Source organism: Bombina bombina, chromosome 6 (assembly GCF_027579735.1).
Source record: "Bombina bombina isolate aBomBom1 chromosome 6, aBomBom1.pri, whole genome shotgun sequence".
In the NCBI taxonomy this organism is placed as follows: Eukaryota; Metazoa; Chordata; class Amphibia; order Anura; family Bombinatoridae; genus Bombina; species Bombina bombina.
In genome coordinates this window covers 1,069,049,213-1,069,070,326 of record NC_069504.1, presented here as the reverse complement: position 1 = coordinate 1,069,070,326, position 21,114 = coordinate 1,069,049,213, and the positions used below count along the sequence as shown (strand labels likewise).

Sequence of the window (21,114 nt, the reverse complement as noted above, 5' to 3'; positions counted from 1 at the left end):
TTGATGATACCAGCCCAAACCAGTACTCCATCTCCACCTTGCTGGCGTCTGAGTCGGACTGGAGCTCTCTGCCCTTTACCAATCCAGCCACGGGCCCATCCATCTGGCCCATCAAGACTCACTCTCATTTCATCAGTCCATAAAACCTTAGAAAAATCAGTCTTGAGATATTTCTTGGCCCAGTCTTGACGTTTCAGCTTGTGTGTCTTGTTCAGTGGTGGTCGTCTTTCAGCCTTTCTTACCTTGGCCATGTCTCTGAGTATTGCACACCTTGTGCTTTTGGGCACTCCAGTGATGTTGCAGCTCTGAAATATGGCCAAACTGGTGGCATCTTGGCAGCTGCACGCTTGACTTTTCTCAGTTCATGGGCAGTTATTTTGCGCCTTGTTTTTTCCACACGCTTCTTGCGACCCTGTTGACTATTTTGAATGAAACGCTTGATTGTTCGATGATCACGCTTCAGAAGCTTTGCAATTTTTAAGAGTGCTGCATCCCTCTGCAAGATATCTCACTATTTTTGACTTTTCTGAGCCTGTCAAGTCCTTCTTTTGACCCATTTTGCCAAAGGAAAGGAAGTTGCCTAATAATTATGCACACCTGATATAGGGTGTTGATGTCATTAGACCACACCCCTTCTCATTACAGAGATGTACATCACCTAATATGCTTAATTGGTAGTAGGCTTTCGAGCCTATACAGCTTGGAGTAAGACAACATGCATAAAGAGGATGATGTGGTCAAAATACTCATTTGCCTAATAATTCTGCACTCCCTGTATATTGCAAAATGGATATTTGAGCATTTGTGTGTAATGCAAATACACTGGGAAAACAACACATATCTAGCTTCTCAGGCAGGCACGGAACAGGACCGCCACGTCCCACTATATCGCAAAAACAATGTCTGGTTCCAGCCTTCTTTAAAAAGGACCTTTATTGATTTAGTGCAGGATCCATAGTACAAAGGCTTATTGTGTTATTTTTAAACACACTTATCAATATTTTGAGCGATACGATAGCATACAATAGACACCAATGTCATTCTAAATAGATTTGTTGTTGTTTTATTATTATTTTTATTAATTTTAATACAAATAAATAATATACATATATTTGTTTTTACACATGTTTGTTTTTGTATGATTCGAATCTGCTACGTGTATCTCTATTTTTGGACTATAGTGTGTTTACACGGTTTTGCAGTATTCAAAGTATTGAATTAGTTAGGACCATAATTTGTTTTTCGCTGTTTTTGTGTGTCATGGGTGGGGCTAGGGTGTGTCATCTGTGTGGAGCCAGACAAGCTATAGGTAGCGCAGGAACATTTCCCTGCAAACCAGGACTCTTGCCCTGATGGGAGAGCACAACACATTTTTGCGCCACCGCCACCATTACTATTATAATTTATTTGTGGAGGGAATTCCACATAGCTATAAACATTGATATCATATGTAAAGGTAGCATTTATCAAAATCAAATTGGTAGAGGGCCCTGCCAAGATTTGTCAACTGGTGTTGCTCACCGTACAAAAAGATCCACAGAACTGCTGGGCTCGTAGGCTTACATGCTAATGGGGTAAATGGCCCTGCCCACAAAGCAACAGCAAGGTACTGCCCATAAAGGGCCAGATTATGAGTGGAGCGCAAAATTGAGCTTTTGCGAGTGCATTATTTGTGCTCCACTCATAATACCAGTGCACGCAACTGTGCACTGATATTATAAATTACACACAATGCATGGAAACTTTACGCTCACAAGAGCGCCCTTCCATGGGTTTCAATAGGAGCCTCGTTCTCATGCCGTGAGAAGCAGCATGTGAACATAGCACAGCAACAGGGGAAAGTTGCGCAGCTACTGGCAGCAAATTGAAATATATATGTATATACACATATTAGCACATAAATATATATGTATATACACATATTAACACATAAATATATCTGTATATACGCATACTAACACATAAATATATCTGTATATACACACATTAGCACATAAATATATATGTATATACACATTAACACATAAATATATATGTATATACACATATTAGCACATAAATATATATGTATATACACACATTAACACATAAATATATCTGTATATACACACATTAGCACATAAATATATATGTATATACACATTAACACATAAATATATATGTATATACACATATTAGCACATAAATATATATGTATATACACATTAACACATAAATATATATGTATATACACATATTAGCACATAAATATATATGTATATACACATTAACACATAAATATATATGTATATACACATATTAGCACATAAATATATATGTAAATACACATATTGGCACATAAATATATATGTATATACACATATTAGCAAATATATATGTATATACACATATTAGCACATATATATGTATATACACATATTAGCACATATATATATATGTATATACACATATTAGCACATAAATATATATGTATATACACATATTAGCACATAAATATATGTATATACACATATTAGCACATAAATATATGTATATACACATATTAGCACATAAATATATATGTATATACACATTAGCACATAAATATATATGTATATACACATTAACACATATATATATATATATATATATATATATATACACATATTAGCACATAAATATATATGCATATAAGCATATATTTATAGGGAACACACAGTCCTCATAGACCGCAATGTAAAGGCAGTTTTCAGTGCTGTTTATTTTCTAACACCCAACACCTGCACACTTTAACCCCTCATAACTACTTCTTACAGTTATTTTATTAAAAAAATAAAAATGCTACCATTTTTTCTTCAATAAAAGTACAACACACTTTATTTTGGAGGCAATAGGGGCACATTTTGAAAATTAAAAAGAGATCTCTGGCTAATTGCTACTGCAAGCTCACAGTAGCAATAACCAGCCACTTGTAATGGCTGGTTATCTAACGCGCTCCCGTAAACGGGCGAATTTTCCCGTTTTACTGGCACAGGATAAATTAGCGCTCCACTTGCAATCTAGCCCAAAATCTGCAATTACACATAGTATCACAACTTTTTAATATATGTTTATTATTTATATTGCCCATTTTCTTGTCATTTTGATATAAAAATTAAGAGTTTTTAAAGTGCACATAGCAGATTTCACAATCCTAACCCAGCCATATATATGTCCCAAACTGGCCCCAGCAAAGGGGGTCAGATAAGAAATTCCAATTATAGTTGTGTTAAAATAATGACAATGGCAATACCTTTTTTTTTACAACAGTAACAACTTCAGATTGGCTCTTCTAAATAAGGCAAGCAATAGGTAAAGTTTGGCTATTGAAAAACAATTGAAAACAATATGTTAATGCATTCAAATACATTTCACACTCACCTACAGTGCCGGCCCTAGCCATTGCGGGGCCCAAGGCAGGATGACAAAATGGGGCCCTCTTTCAATCTCTGCCCCCAACTCCACCCAATCTCAGTCTCCAACCCTGCCCAATCTCCGCCTTCAACCCCGCCCCCACACCTTTTAAAATGAAAAAAAAAAATGGGAGAAAAATCATTTAAGGTAGTGCACAACATTTTATATTTTAAAAAAAACAAAAACATATGAATCCACTAATGTGGAGCACTATAACATTGTATATATTGCAATATACCATTTTTACTATTGAAACAACTGTTTATGTATAAAATGAAGAATTATGCTGACAATTAGGAACAGTTGAGTTGAACTGGGCCTTATTTTTATGTGTTTTCTTATGATAGCAAGAACATTACAGAAACGCCATGGCCGGCCCTAGCAAGTGCAGGTCCCTAGGCAGAATGACAGCGCGGGCCTCTACCCAGAACAAAAAATACTTAAAAGAAATGGGGCAATGCACTGTACCATGTTGTGCACTACCTTAAATATAATACACACACAAAGATACTTATATACACATACATCCACATACTCAGACACATACACAGGTACACAGATATATACACACAGACAGACCCCCTAAACACAGACAGCCCCCTACTCACAGACAGCCCCCCCAACACACAAAGACAGCCCCCCCAACATACACAGACAGCCCCCCCACACACACACAGACAGTGGCAGCACACACGGACAGCACACAAACAGACATGATAGCATGGGGCCTCTACCCAGAACAAAAAATACTTAAAAGAAATGGGGCAATGCACTGTACCACACAGATTTAATATACACACAGAGATACTTATATACACATACATCCACACACTCAGACACATACACAGCTACACAGATATATACATACACAGGTGTTAGGGATGGGTGGATGTTTCTAAAAATTCGAAATTTAAAACAAATTTTTATACATTCGTTCGTTCGAATCGAATTTCGAATGTTTATATAACATTCTATTTTTTTAATTTTCGTTTTCGAATTTTTCAATAAAATTCAAAAATATTCTTTAGAATAATAGAATGTTTAGCTATGTATTCATTCAATTTCGAAATGTAATATTCGAATTTGAATGTCACATTCGAATTTGAAATACTGTGTTTTTTAAATGTAATATTCGAATGTGACATTCAAATTCAAAATAGTATTTCTATTTTACAACTGTGTTTAATAAATGTGATATTCGATTCGAATGTGATATTCGATTCAAATGTCACATTCGAATTCGAAATAGTATTTCTAGTCTAATACTTTGTTTTATAAATGTAATATTCAAATTCAAATGTGATATTCGATTTGAATGTGATATTCGATTTGAATGTGACATTCTAATTCAAAATAGTGTTTCTAGTCTACAATTGTGTTTTATAAATGTAATATTTGAATTTGAAAGTGACATTCAAATTTGAATGTGACATTCGAATTCGAATGTGACATTCGAAAACTGTAAATAACATTTCGAAAATTGAATTTTTAAGAATATTCGTTCTTATCAACATTCTATTATGTAAATCGAATTTCTACAATAACATTCGTTCTAACATTCGAATTCGAATATAAACACATTCGCCCATCCCTAATAGGTGTACACACAGACAGCCCCCCTACACACAGACAGCCCCCACATGCACAGACAGCACACACAGACGGCACACGCACACACATTCGGCACACGCACACACAGACGGCACACACACACACAGACGGCACACACACACAGACGGCACACGCACACACAGACGGCACACGCACACACAGACGGCACACGCACACACAGACGGCACACGCACACACAGACGGCACACGCACACACAGACGGCACACGCACACACAGACGGCACACGCACACACAGACGGCACACGCACACACAGACGGCACACGCACACACAGACGGCACACACGCACACACAGACGGCACACACGCACACACAGACGGCACACACATACACACAAGACAGCACACACACATACAACAGCACACACACATACAACAGCACACACACAAACAACAGCACACACACACACAAACAACAGCACACACAAGACAGCACACGCACACAGTACACACACACACACACAGTATACACACACAGTACACACAAATAAAGCTATTAAATTTAGGACATGATGTCCAGTAATACTGTGAAGATTACACTACTAATTAGTTAATACACATCAGTGAAATTGAATAGTTTTATGAAGCAAGAGTCATAATGAACAGGCACTTACTTGCTAAGATAGCCTAAGGTGCTTGTGCCATCTGGTAATTACTCAGTTTGTTAATTGCTGACATAATACAAGCCCCACTGTCTCTCTGAGCACCTGTAGTGTTTAAATTGCTGGTGCACTGAGAATATCTAGCTATGCTCCACATGCACGTGCAGAGAGAAAAAAATTAACACTAAAACAATGATAACTTTACTAGAAGCATTTTTGCCAATACATGTATATTGCAAATATGTTTCTACTCAAATATGTAATTCATCTAAGTGCATTTAAATTTTGACCTGAATGTCCCTTTAATCTAGACATTAAAAATGTCTGACCCTAATAGTAATTGTGGAGGCTAGTGGGACAGACATTTCACATTTAATAAAAATAGAATTTCAACGTATCAAACTCATCTGTTAAAAAAAGACAAATGAGTAAGGATGAAGAGAATTGTCTGCATTCTGGCACTTGAATGGTGAAAAAATGTGCTTCTTGGTAGTCATTTGCTATTTGAATGTTTCATCAAACAAATGCTAATATTCAAATACTTAATTTAGAATCTGGGTATTCCAATATAAAAATATTCATACTTCAAACAATTTATTCTAATTTTACATTAAAGTCTATAAAAATCAACATTCCATTGTTAATATTCGAATGATAAAGTTAAAAGATGTTTTCAAACACATGTTAATTATTTGGTAAACATGTAATATTCTGTGTGATTGTGTATTAGAATCATGCGTCTTTCCTTACAAAAAAACTCTATTATATTGCCTCTTTTTCTAATATTATTTACAAACCATGCCACTAAAACACTCTGTACTGCAATGTTTCTGGCTTCTTTTAATTTTAGGAGTCAAATTTCAGTAGAGGAATGTCTTCAGCTGATCAATGTGTAATAAAGGGAACAGTAAAATTATGGCAGTCTACGGGTTCATTAGGCGAGGGATTCTTGTGCTTAAGGAATGGATATGGTGGTCTTTTGGGTGGGTAGTCTATTGCACTAGGAGTGTCACTTAGGCTTTGTGGACAGATCTATGGCTGGATGTTGGATGCAATTAATTGCACTTGAAATAATTGGTTTAGGGCCCTGGTTGGGGTTAATAGTATAGGGAAAAGTTGCATTCAACCTGATATTGCATTCATTAGGAAAATCGCATTTGTATTGTAGGAAAAGAAACGGTTGAATGAATCTATCAAAAAACAAAGCACTTTTCAGATAGATTGGAATCAGATTTTGATGTGTTTTTTTTTTCTTTCTCATAACTGATGACACCTTTATAATTAAAAAACTAAAGCAATGTCTTGCTGGGTGTAGGTAAGCCTATCTGTAAGAACAATAATACTAAATTGAGTCTCCAATTCTTTGCTTTGGAAAATGCTCTTTGAAATAATTTTTGTTTTCTTATGTATAAATAAATATAATTTCCATAGCCTTGCACCCACCGAGCGCTCATACCTTCAGCCTTCCATCCTGCAATCGACTGCACATTTGAGCGGGCAAAAGACACTCCCACGCGCCCGCCTGCGCCCCCGCCAAAACCGCCATTACAGAAAAAAAACAACCCTAAGGCCGGCCCTGATCGGTCCCACTTCTCCTCCTGTGCCTCTGCTCGGCCGCTCCTCACTACGAATCCTAAACTTTCCCGGGGAAAAAATTGCGCCCAAAAAAATGTAAATAAAAATGGCGCCAATTTTTTTTTTAAATAAAAGTGTCAGCGCACAAAAAAATATATATATAAAAAAAATGTTTGTTTGAACCCGTGAGTCTGGGCCCCCTAACCGCGGGGCCCTAGGTGGCCACTTCACTCGCCTTGCCCTAAGGCCGGCCCTGCTCACCTAGTATGTTAATTTATTGCACAGCTACACAGAAATCTTGTAATTACAAGGTGTTTACTGTCACTATTATATACTGTATGTCTTATTGTTCTTATTGTTGAGTTTCAATGTGAACATCCTGGTTAATATTTTAAACTCGATTTCACTCAATATTGTTTTGTTCAGCTGTGGAGCACCTTTCATGTACCGGAACTAGTTGAACAAAACGTAAGACAATCCCTGAAGACACTCCAGCTGGCCTACATGGATCTTTTTATCATCCACTGGCCTGTTTCTTTAAAGGTAAATCTCAATGTAACTTCCCATATTTATGGATCAGATAGCTGAGATCACCCTGGACCTCAATCCCTGCACACTCAATTGGTCTGTCTATATGTCCGTCTGTCAAAGAGTGTGTGTGGAGTATATACAAAGCCCAAAAACAATAAAAGAAAGAAGTACCCTATATAACATAAACAGTATATTTATGCCCCACCCTGAGAAATGCTTTTTTGCTTCAAGTCTTTAAAGGGACATTGTACACTAGATTTTTATTTGCATAAATGTTTTATAGATGATCCATTTATATAGCCCATCTGGGATGTTTTTGTAACAATGTATATTTGTGCTTATTCTTAATAACATTGTGCTGATTTTCAGACTCCTAACCGAGCTCAGAAGTGTCAGATGTATAAGTGCATTTACAGACTCCTGTTGGCTCCTGTTTGTGTCATCTGTATTTTTTATATGCAGGGAATGTGGGGGGAGGACTTCTGCTTTTCCAGCCCCTTGCACTTGGTGTCCCAGCCTAACCTCATCAAAAGTGTTAAACTATGAGCTTCTAAGTAAGTTTTTAAAAGGTTTTATACTGGATTTTTAGATCAGTATCTGTGCATATTCTTCTTTTTAGTAGTGTCTATTACATGTAGTTATCTGACAATTGGTGTATACTGTCTCTTTAAACGACTTGAATATACAAATTTGGCCTCAGTCCTTGGGTGAGATAGAAGCCTTGTTTTTCCAAAAATACTGTATTACACATATTTGTAAATGTTTTCTAATTTTTTGAGAATTTAGAAGTTCCAATAAGTAATATCTGACATGCTAGAAGCTCAGTTCACGTTGATACTGAAGCCTGTTAATTCTAATAGGCAGATTTTACCAAGTGTTTTTTTTTATTTATGTATGTTTATATTTATTTTAGGCTGGAGTAAGTGTGATCCCTAGGGATGAAAACGGCAAAATTATTCTTGACAAAAATGTTGACCTGTGTGCTGTTTGGGAAGTAAGTTGCATATTTTTCATTCACATTCCATAAAGTTTAAGATTAATTATTAAACTGTAGTCAATTGCTAAATTTAGCGTTGCAGAGATACAGAGACCCACTTGCAAACTTTCTTAGATTCAGTTATTGTTGGATTATATGTATTTTTATATATTTTTTTTATAATTTTTCTCATTAAAAATAGTGGGAAGGCCCAAATACAGCCTGCAACAAAACAACAGCAAAGAGGAAATGCAGACTCTTAGAAAGCACAGAAACCCCACTAAAAAGAAGGCTCATAGAGGGAGAAGAGGAGGAAGTAGAGTGAAAATAAAACTCAAACATAACATTACTATTAACAACTACACTGATAATTCTTCCCCCTCTGTAAATAACCAAGAGCAAAACAAAGCATCAAGCTCTAAAACAGATCCCCCAAGTAACCACAAAGGTATCTTTAACTTAAGTAATAGATCACTCACAGATAAAGATAAGGAGGTTCTGAATCTAGGCCTATCATTATTGTCTAAACTAGACAAATGTAAAACCTTTTTCAGTGCAAAAGAACTCGTGGGGAAACTCACTTTGAAAAGATTCTTTTTAAGAACCCCGTCAAGAAAATAATTACATTAACATTCTCCCTAAAAATGGAGATCATTTTGTGCACACTAACCTAAAACCAAAGTCCACTTTTTATCCCACTAGTCACAAAGGTCCATCAATCGAATCCTTTGAAAGGATAGTTTGCAGTGGCATTAAAAAAATTAAGCTACAACAGTAACTGCAAACACAACCTGACTAGGAAACAATCAGAAACCATAAGAAAATTGGAAACTGATCAACATATAATTATTAAGCCTGCCAACAAAGGTGGAGGTTTGGTTATTCTAAATAGAGATGATTACATCAAAGAATTTCATATAATTCTCCATGACAGTAACACCTACAAATCACTCAGGCATGATCCCATAAACTCTTTAAACAAGACTTAGAAAGACGTCTTCTTGAAGCAAAAAATACAGGGATCATCAATAACAAAGAATATAGTTATCTTAACATGTTACCCAAAAAATATCTATATTCTATCAGCTACCTAAAATTCATAAGTCCTTGACAGAACCCCCAGGTAGACCGATAATTTTGGGAATAGGGTCATTAGCAAGCAATCTCTCTGAGTATATTAATAAACATATGCTGGATTATGTTAAAGAACTACCTGCATACCTTAGAGACTCCACTGAAGTTTTAAACATTTTGAATAACACTATATGGGGAAAAAGGATACATATGGGTGACACGTGACGTTACATCCCTATACACATGTATACCTCATACAGAAGGTATCCCAGATCACAATATGCCATCAACTGAAAAGGACTTTATACTCAGTGGGATAGAATATACAGTATATTGAAACATAATTTTAATTTTGAAGGTAAATTTTATAACCAACTGTGTGGAACTGCGATGGGGACCAAGTTCGCACCGAGCTACGCCAACCTATATGTGGGCAGATGGGAGTCTATCTTCTGGGACTCATGCCCTGCTGGTGCAGACTTGGTTCTCTATCGCAGATACATCAATGATATTTTGATGATATGGAAGGGTAGTTTTGAGGATCTTGAACACCCCCTCAATGTTATGAATAACAACACAGCTAATCTAAAATTTACATATCACTACAGCTATGAGAATAGCAATTTTCTTGATCTGAATATTAATATCACACTACTTCAAACATGTTGACTGTAATAACTATTTTTTTTTTTTTTTTTTTATTTGTGTGCAATAAGTATACAAAAAATACATAATCACGAAAAGATAAATTAACACTTGGACATATAAAATCTGGCAGGACACATCATGGTTTACAATTTATACTCCAGATCTCAGTGAAAAACCACAACACCAACAAAAACAAAAACAAAACAAAACAAACAAACAAAAAAACACAAAAGGGTCCGCCCTCCTCCACTAACCCGTTCATCCAGGCCCCCATCCACCCCCCGAGCATCACTCCTAACCCTCTACCCACTCTCTGGGGAAGTGACCTGCATATATATTTGTCATTATAAACTCCGATTCGCGGAATGGTTTTATCACCTTCCTTTGACATGCCGGGGGCAGGGACATAACGAAAGTTTCCCACTTCCGAAAAAAAGTGGATAGATGTTCTTCTTGGGGGTAAGGGATATTAAATTGTTCTACAGTAAATTGGTTTAGTAAAGCTTTTTTGAAGTGAGATATTTGGGGTGCATCTCGCGCCTTCCATAATTTCAGGATGAGAATACGTCCCGTTAGTATGATTGTATTAATGAGACTAAGATTTTTAATTATGCCTTGGTAATTTACTAAAAAAAAGATATCAATAGGCTTTAATTGATGGTCTAAGTGTAGGGTTGTATTCATCCAGTAAGTTATCTTCTTCCAATATTGGATAATTTTGGGACAAGCCCACAGACAATGGAATAAGTCCGCTTCTGCTGCCCAGCACCTGGAGCAAAAAATATTAGTCTTATACCATTTAGATAACAGATTTGGTGTATGGTACCTCTGTAGACCTATTTTAATTTGAGACTCTCTCCATGTAGTTGGAACCCAACTTTGTTGTATTATCTTGAAACTACCGATAATCGTCTGCTCATCTATATCTGGAAAATAGGGAGACCATTTTACTATCATATCAGTAACCTGCATATTAGAAGGCATTTGAACTATGAGTGAATATAATGAAGAGATTGCATATACACCAGATGCATATAAAGTTAACCTAGCCTGGATATCCCCTAAAGACCAATTATTTCCAAAGCTACAGAGTAATTCTTGGAGGTAATGCCTGATTTGCAAGTAGGCGTAAAACTCATGTGTCCACAAATTGAATTTCTGCACCAATTCTGCAAATGTTACTGGCAGACCCGTATTTCCCAGGATCTGCCCCACAAATTTCAAACCTTTTACCTCCCAATCTTTAAAGATCCGGTTAGACAGCCCGGGTATAAAGTTAGGGTTACCACATATAGGTAAATAGTTTGAGACATGCACAGGGCATTCTAGAGTGCTGCATAGTTTCTGCCATGCCACTATGACATTCTTGAACATGGATAAGTAAAAGATGTTAGATGGTAGTGAAGTCAGGGGGCAATGGAGTAGAGCCTTCAGATAAAAGGGGGCGACCAATTCTGATTCCCAAGAAAAGGAGGAAATTTGCTCCTTTTCCGATAGCCAGTCTATCGCAATCCTAGAAATACACGCTAGATTGTAAGCCTGGATGTTGGGGAGAGCAAGACCCGCTGCCAGCTTGTTATTCATAAGTCGGTGGCTTGCAATTCTAGGTTTAGAACCTTTCCATAGGAAGCGCGTGCATGCTTTATTATACTTAATAACATCTTTTTTGTGCAGAAATAGCGGTATATTTTGTAAAATATATAGGAATTTGGGGAAAATAACTGATTTAATCAGCATCACACGTGCCGAAAGGGATATGGGCAGTCCAACCCACTCCTCCAATTTTTTACCACATTGTTCCAGGCAATTCATAAAGTTTGCCTTGTACCACTCCGCCGGATTACGGGATAATTTCAAACCTAAGTATGAGATTTGTAGAACTTCCAAAAATGGGTGATCTATAAAAGATGTGGGGTCTTTATGTAGCCATAGTAGTTCTGATGTTGTGGTATTTATCTTATACCCTGATATCTCTCCAAAATCCGAGACAATACCCTGCAAAATTGGCAGCGCTGTACTCAGATTAGATAAAAATAGGAGTAGATCATCTGCATACAGAAGCAAAACATGTTTCTCCCCTGCCAACGAAATACCCTCTAGCTCTTGACGCAGTAGTAAAGCCAAAGGTTCTAAACTAATGTTAATAGAAGAGGGGAGAGGGGGCAACCCTGCCTAGTACCTCTATGTAAGGTCAGTCGTTGGGATAAAACGTTATTAATAATCAGTGCAGATATCGGAGCTCTATAAATTAATCTAATATAATCATTACATTTTCCAGACAAGCCAAATTGCTCAAGGGAGAATAACAAATGATCCCAATTGACACGGTCAAATGCCTTCTCTGCATCTACCGTTAAAATTGCTTTATCCATAATCTTATACTGATTGGGGAGCGCCTGTCTGTTCCAGTACGACTCGATTAGTAGTCTCTGCTTCCACGACATTATTAAGTGTAAGGTATTTACCCTCTCTCAGTACTACCAATCTCGCAGGATACATCAATCTGATGTTATAATTCCCCTTCTGTAATCTGCCATAAAAGAAAGACATGTCTCTTCTCTTAGCCAGGGTTTCTGATGAGAAATCCTGAAAGATCGGCAGTCTGTGAGAGCGAAACACTAAGGGGTTACATTTTCGATAATGTTGTAGATATAACATCTTGTCCTGGAAATTGAGAAATTGAAATATCACTGGTCTGGGTCTATTCCCCTCCTTATCTTCTCTACGCGGCCCTATCCTATGAGCCCTCTCTATCTGAAAGGGGACAGCAGGAGCCGGAATCTGCAAAGCCTGAGGGAGCGTAATAGACACAAAGGCCATCAAATCCTGAAACTCTGACGTTTATGGGAGGCCTATCACTTTCAGATTATTTCGTCTTGAGCGATCCTCAAGATCTTCAATCTTCGCTTGTAAAGATGCAATCATTTTTCTATGTGACTCAGTAATAGGCTCCTGTATATTAAATCTGTCCTCTAAATCCGAAATCCGGTTTTCCGCTTCCTCAATCCTTGAGGAGAATTGTCTAACTTCTACAGTAAGATTTTAAATTTCGGATCTAATTTCCAATTTTACGGATTAAAATTGAGGAGTTAGAATTTTTGCCACCTCGGCGGCAAACTCTGCCATGTTACTGCCCATTAGGGATGGTGAGCTTTTGTCTAATACTAGAATCCAGTGTCCTGCTGCCCCCCCTCTTATCCTTAGATTTAGGTGGCATAGTGGAGGGAGAGCTCTTTTGGTGCATGTACCTATCCATATACCACTGCTTACTAGCAACTAAAATTATAAGGAGGAGAAAGAGAGAAAAAAAAAAAAAAAGGGAAGGTTTAGCCGAAAATGTACTTAACCCTTACTTGTGACCTTGACCTGTGTCGTCCAAGTAATAGTCTACAATCAACTTTTTATATAGAACGATTAGGGTCTTACCATACCTATCATATATTACTCAAGTTTTTATTGTGTACCTTAATCAATCCCTATAACAGTGTGTGCTCTAATCTGACACCTTAGATAAATTTGTAGTGCGTATATTTATTTAAATAAGGGGCAGAACCATACGCTAATCGACTTCTAATAGTGCGTATACGTACTATAGTATGTCTGTAGCCCTTGTACCAGGCAAATTATGTCAAAATTTCAACTTAACAATATGTGTGAGGAGTCGCAGAGGTGGGGGACTTCAAAACATATATTATATTACCTCTATCCTGACCCCAGATATACTACCGTGTTGCTCACTTTTAATGAATTCTATACAAGTGCCTAATAAGTGAACTCTTAAGAAAAGAAAAACAAAAAAAAAAAACCTAAACTAAGGTGTGAGTAAAATCGTGATTTGTAAAGCTTATAACTTAATTTGTACTGCAAGCATATATATCCATCCTGAAATAATAAAAACTTTTAACCTACTAACAGATAACACTTAAATAAGTGGAAAAATTATTCTAAGACCCACACTCAGGTCAAAAGGATTTTTATAAACAGCATAATTCAATGTAGTCTAAGAACTTTAACTGTAAATAATAAATTCCTTTCTTAAGTGGCTACAATACTATCTACCTTCAAGGCTTTATATCTAGGCACAGTAATATGTATAAGATGTAGCAAAAACACAGACTGAACAAATTGTATTTAAGCTATCCTAAGCATCATTCCGGCACTGTTACATCTGTATAGACACAGCGATCTTATTCAATGTAGCAAAAAACACTGCCTGAACAGATTGTAATTAAGCTATCTTATACAGCTTTTGTTACTGATATATCTAAGTGCCTATCTTGTATGGTAATCGTACTATCTGCCTTCAGAAATTTTACAACTAGGCATAGCAATGTGTATTCAGTATAGCAAAAAAAAAACACAGGCTAAATGAATTGTAATTAAACTATCTTATACAGCTTTTGTTAATGTTACAACTGTGTATCTTTCTTATATAGCTATACTACTATCTGCCTTCGGAACTTTACATCTGGTCACAGCAATATGTATACAATATAGCAAAAAACACAGACTGAGCAGATTGAAATTAAGCTATCTTAAACAGCTTTTGTCACTGCTACATCTATATACCTAGAAATACTTTAGAAAATGAAGCTTATGTGGCAAGACAAAAGAAAATTTTATAGTGTGCCTAAGTTGGTGCTATGGGTCTTGTATACAGACTAAAGAGTCATTCAGGCAAGGATGCCAATGTATTTCTCTGGTGCAGTTCTAGACGCACAATAGCCCTAAATAACTGAGTTAAATAGCTCACCAGAAACGATCTGTCCTCACCAGGTTTCTGTGTAATCCAGCCGCCTAAGCGGCGCTTCTATATTGACCTTCTTGCGATGTAGACCCAGGCTTGCATAATAGCCAGACACCCGTAATTACCCAGGCAGAGCTGTATTTTCCAAGAGGCGGGTATCCCCCGCACGAACATTCAAATGATGTAGCAGCCTTATTACCCCAAAAACACACTACTACACCAGGGAGCAGTGTGTGGGACGCTGTGTCTGATGACCGCTCTGTTCCGGAAATGGATTGCAAGAAGATCCCAAGGGGAAAGAAATCATCCGCCGCCACTCGAAGCCTGACAGCCCGCACGGACTCTACCAAACTTCGCGCTCCAGTGCTGCTTCACATGGGACCGCTACAGGCAAGAGCGAGCGAACCAACACAGTCGCCGCTCCAATCTTTGTCTCTGAGCTTGTTAGCAGGGTTCAGCCTCAGGAGGTGCGGCGCACCCTTCTGTGTCCCATCTATCAAGGTACTGGGGACAAACGACCAAAACAGAGAAACAAGTATACCGGATCTCCAGCGAAGGTAAGTAATACACACACCAGCGAAGGTGAGAAATACACACACCAGTTTGAGTCTGGGTTGACCAGATACCGAGCCCTGTATATCTGTCCGCAGAGCTGAGGGGCTTCACATATGCACGGAAAAGACACTGTGTACTTGTTATCCTGTTAATTGCCATGCATGGCCGGTCTTAGCCGTGAGTTGGCTCTGTGTATGTAGGACCAGGTGCTGTATGCCCTGCCGTCTGGGTGAGATAAAACTTGTGCTTCAGCCAACAAGCACCAGTCAGGCTGCTTTGGGGGACTCCTGTTGCGGGGATCCTAGGATCCAAAATCCGGGCCGGATAGAGTTTCCTTGGCCAAGGACAATTCAGCAAACCACTGGTAGATAGTTTTCTCCAGGCAGCGTGTACCTGGAGCGGGAGCTAACACCTGTGCTACCTGTGTGCTCCGCCTCCAGCAGGAAGTCCGCCGACTGTAATAACTATATCCACCAAACAAGGTGTCACCATGCCAACTGGATTAAAAATATCCCTAAGGGACAGCTAATGAGAGTTAGAAAAAACTGCTCCAATAATGATGAGTGGTTAACACAATCACGTATCCTTAAGGACCTTAATGACATGGCTGCTATTGATAAGACCATTACAGAAGTAGACAAAAAAGATAGAAACACTCTACTCACTTACAAAACCAAAGATAAAAACATAAATAAAGATGTTTTAGACGTCCCTTTCATCACAGAATACAGCCAAAATAAGTATAAAATAGAAAGGATTATTAGTGGTAGAAAAACAAACATCTGAAAACAATATTGGCCCCCAGTGTAACAAAAAAGACACCTATGGGTACAGTAAGAAGTGTACAAGGTGACATACTCAAAGGCTACTTCCCATGCCATAAATGCAAGGCGTGTAAACACGGCTTCAAAAAGAATACCTTTGAATCCTTCATTTCTAAAGAAAAAATTAAAGTCAACCATCTGATACACTGTACAGATAAAAGCATAATCTATTTAATCGAATGTGAGTGTGGACTCCAATATGTGGGCCAAACATGTGGACAACTAAAAGACCATATAAGAGAACATCTCCTTCAAATCAAAGGGAACGAAAATGATGTCCCCATATACAAACACTTTAAAGAAAAACACAATGGAGACACTAATGCTCCGAATTAAATGGGACTTTGTAATGTCCATAAAGATTGGAGAGGTGGCAACTTTGAAAAAAGATTACTCCTTACTAATTGTAAATGGTAATTTAACTTAGACTGCATCTACCCAAAGGGTATAAATGCAGACTTTGAAGTGGTACATCTTCTGTGAACAAAAAATAGCACCTTATTATTATTACGAAATGTCCAATATTATAGACCTATATTCATGTTGACTTATAGCTGTCAACACTCTCATCGATTTTTCCTTACGGTACATATCTTTGGGTGCTTGCATCTCACCACATCTATTCTGAAACAATTTTACTAATATATTTACCTAATAATAGGCTCTCGCTATGTATTATCATACTAATTGTTAACAGGTTCTTATATTTAGGTTAAAATATGTTAGATAGATGCTGTACAATGTAATTAAATGCTTGTATACCCACTTAAATACGTTCTCCAACCTGCTGTTGTCTCAAACTGGGTTTTATATTGAAATGTTTTAGACTGAAATATTTTGGACCGATATGCTATATTATAATATGCATATATCCTAATGCCCTAAGACTTCATTGTTTAGCCATCTTATGAGAAGAACTTTTATCCAGTTTCCAGTCCCATTCTGAGCCCCCCAATCTTACATCAGTTGTTTTATGCTACCCTACTATATATAACTTCCTCTACAGAGTCTACACCATCCCTAAATAAACTACAGAATTTTCCTATTTCCCTTTATATTTATTTATTTATAAAATATTTTACCAGGAAGGATACATTGAGATTTCTCTCGTTTTCAAGTATGTCCTGGGACCACAAAACATTGCATTGATACAATAGTGTAATAAAATACAAAAATAATAATAATACACAATATATGCAAACATTTAACATAGAACTGGTAGGAAATATTTAATCAACCATGACAGGCACATTCTGTTTTGAGATATGTAGAGAGGGATCTCTTAAAGGATATTAGGCTTGGGGAAGTTTTTAAAGTGTAAGGGAGGTCATTCCATAATTGTGGTGCTCTGTAGGAAAAGGAGGATCGAGCTGCTTTCTTTTTGTATTGAGGCAAGCTAAATAATGTGCTGTTATTGGATCGGAGGTTATAGGAGGTGGGAATAGCAGGGCAGAGCATTCTGCTCAGGTAGGGTGGGAGCTTCCCAGAAAGGCTCTTAAACACAAGGCAGGACAGATGGAGGGTGTGTCTGGATTCCAGCGACAGCCAGTTTAGTTCTTTTAGCATGTCACAATGGTGAGTCCTGTAGTTACATTGTAGCACAAAGCAGCAGAACGAGTTATACAGTGTATTAAGTTTATTAAGATGAGTTTGCGGTGCAGGTGCATATACTATGTCCCCGTAATCCATGATAGGCATCAGCATTTGCTGTACAATCTTTTCCTTTACTGTAGGGCTGAGGCAGGATTTGTTATGTGAGATTTACGAATGCCCTTTCAGGAAACTCGGGCTATATGCTATTACATACATGGTTTTTTAGATATTTGTCTTTTATCAATTATGCAAATCTATGTGTGTGTGTGTATATATATGTGTGTGTGTATGTGTATATATATATATATATATATATATATATATATATATTTATTTTCCAAATATGTCGTTTTAAATATGTCTTTCTAAATGTACGGTATCTTCCTGGATGCATATATTTTTAACATATATGTCCGGAATATATACATATATATCTCATCCACTATATAGATATTCTGTATAAACACTCACCAAATTTACATACTATATGCCTATTCTGCACTATACATAAACCCTGTCTATCTGCTTTAATATAATCCCTAAAATGGTTATATGAACACAAATCACTGTTAACTTGCAGCCCCCACACCGATTATTTATTTATATTGCACCTCCCGTAACTATCATTTCATTTCCTGCTGCCCATAACCAAGATGGAGGTTTAGCGTGCCGATTCACCTGCCGGAAATGACATCATTAAGTCATACGGCGACCGGAAATAGCGTTTATTATGACATGCAAAAACTGGAAGTCCTAAAACCGGAAGTGACACACGTGGAAGCAGCCTCTGGCGGTCTGAAGTTTTAATTGGTGGTCTTTTGCTAATCACACCACCTACACCTGATAGGCTTAAAGGGATGCTCAACCCACATTTTTTTTCTTGATTCAGATAGAGCATGCAATTTTAAGCAACTTTCTAATTTACTCCTATTATCAGAACCCTGGATTGCACTTGTTTATTGGTGGATGAATTTATCCACCAATCAGCAAGAACAACCCAGGATGTTCACCAAAAATGGGCAGGCATATAAACTTACATTCTTGCTTTTCAAATAAAGATACCATGAGAATGAAGAATATTTGCTAATAGGAGTAAATTAGAAAGTTGCTTACAATTGCATGCTCTATCTAAATCACAAAAGAAAAAAATTGGGTTCAGTGTCCCTTTAAGTAGCCTTTAAATACTTTAACATTTCCACATGCTGGTATTGTCTTGAAAAAGCCTTACTAAAGGCCGAAACACGTTGACTCCTTTGACATACCAGCCCGAGTTTCCTGAATGCCTTTCTGGTAAGCTTACTACCACTTTAGGCTTACTAGCTGTCACGCCGCGCCGCTCTAGCCCTTGCTAGGGATGCAGCGTCTCCTTCCCTGCTCGTTGCCAGGGGCTGTGTCGTGTCCAGATGCGTGCAGGGCTGATGTCATTGCTGCACGCTCCTCTTTCTCAGATGCCTGTCTGGATTCCTCTATGTAAGTCTCTCAGTAATGATCTATCACTGCCCAAGTATAGGTGTTACTTTGTGTGCTCCTGGGTGTGATAGATCGTTACTACAGTATTGGCTTAATGTGTTTGAACCCTGCCTGTCTGACTACTCTGCCTGTTTAACCCCAAATTTGCTGGATTGATATACTGCTGCTAAATCCTGCCTGTCTAAATACTCTGCTTATTAACCCCTGTTGTTCTGGATTGCCTCTTTGTTGCCGAACCCTGCCTGCCTGATAATTCTAGCGGTGTGCCCTTGGACTGCTTTACCGTTGCCAAAGCCTGCCTGTCTGACCATTCTAGTGGTTTGTCCTTGGACTGCTTACTGTTGCCAAATCCTGCCTGTCTGACCATTCTAGTGATTTGCCTTGGACTGCTCTGCCGTTGCCGCTGGGGACTGTCATGCCTGTGGTGAGTGCCGCCCTCCTCATCTTACTAACTTTCTCTGCTCTGGCATATTCCGTATCATTCTGGCTTGACCCCGGGATAACAGGACTACTAGCTGAGTTTGGTCTGATAGAGGAGTATCCCATTAACATTACACTAGCCCTGCAGATCTTATGCATCTTATTTTTTTTTTTTTTCCACATGTACCTCACAGACATTCTTAAGAATCCTCCACTTATTGCACTGCACCTTTATTTACCTTTGAATTCAAAATAAACTTTCACCGTTTTTTTATATTCTCATATTCTTTCTGGGCAAGATTACATATGCGTCGCAGGCTTCAGTGTTTCCCCTCGCACATCGGGGAATCACATATACGGCGCCGGCAGTTCATAAAAGTGCCGTAAGTTGGATAAACTAGCAATGTCCAGAAATGTGCGTAAATACAAATTTCTGGAGTCTCCAGTGACTTACGGCACATTAGAAACTGCCGGCACCTAAGAAAAAAAAAAAGTTAAATCTCCCGCAAAAGTCAAACACACCTCCAAAAAATAAACCTGACACATTAAAACACCTATATCCGCCATCACCACCATATCGGAACTAATAATAAATGTATTAACCCCTAAATCTGCCAATCCCAACATCGCAATCTACCTAATAAATGTATTAACTAACCCCTAATCCACCAACCCTCTACAACACAAAGTACCTATTAAAACTATTAACCCCTAATTCGCCATTAACCCATATCACAACAAACCTTATAAATCTGTTAAGCCCAATCCGCTAAACCCCCACAACGCAAATAACTAATTAAATTACTAAGCCCCCTAAGGTATCACCCCCTAAATTAACCCAATTACCTAAATGAAAAATTACTAAGTTAGAATTAAAATAAAAAAGCTAACATTACTTTAAAAAAAAATGTAATTAATCTAAGATTACAAAAATAAAAAAGTCTAACATTACATAAAATAATAAACCAAATGATCAGAAACAAAAAAATTAAACCTAATCCCTATGAAAATAAAAAAGCCCCCCCCCCAAAATAAA

The 21,114-nt window shown here is 37.6% G+C and overlaps 1 protein-coding gene across 1 annotated transcript in view; it reads left to right on the top strand.

Moving 5' to 3' along the window:
• LOC128664185 (prostaglandin-E(2) 9-reductase) overlaps window positions 1–21,114 on the top strand; it is a 71,718-nt gene that overhangs the window by 7,535 nt on the left and 43,069 nt on the right. The window contains exons 3-4 of the mRNA XM_053718948.1: window positions 7,667–7,783; window positions 8,685–8,765. Of these exons, the coding sequence (XP_053574923.1) occupies window positions 7,667–7,783; window positions 8,685–8,765 (198 nt within the window). The remainder of the gene's footprint in view (window positions 1–7,666; window positions 7,784–8,684; window positions 8,766–21,114) is intronic.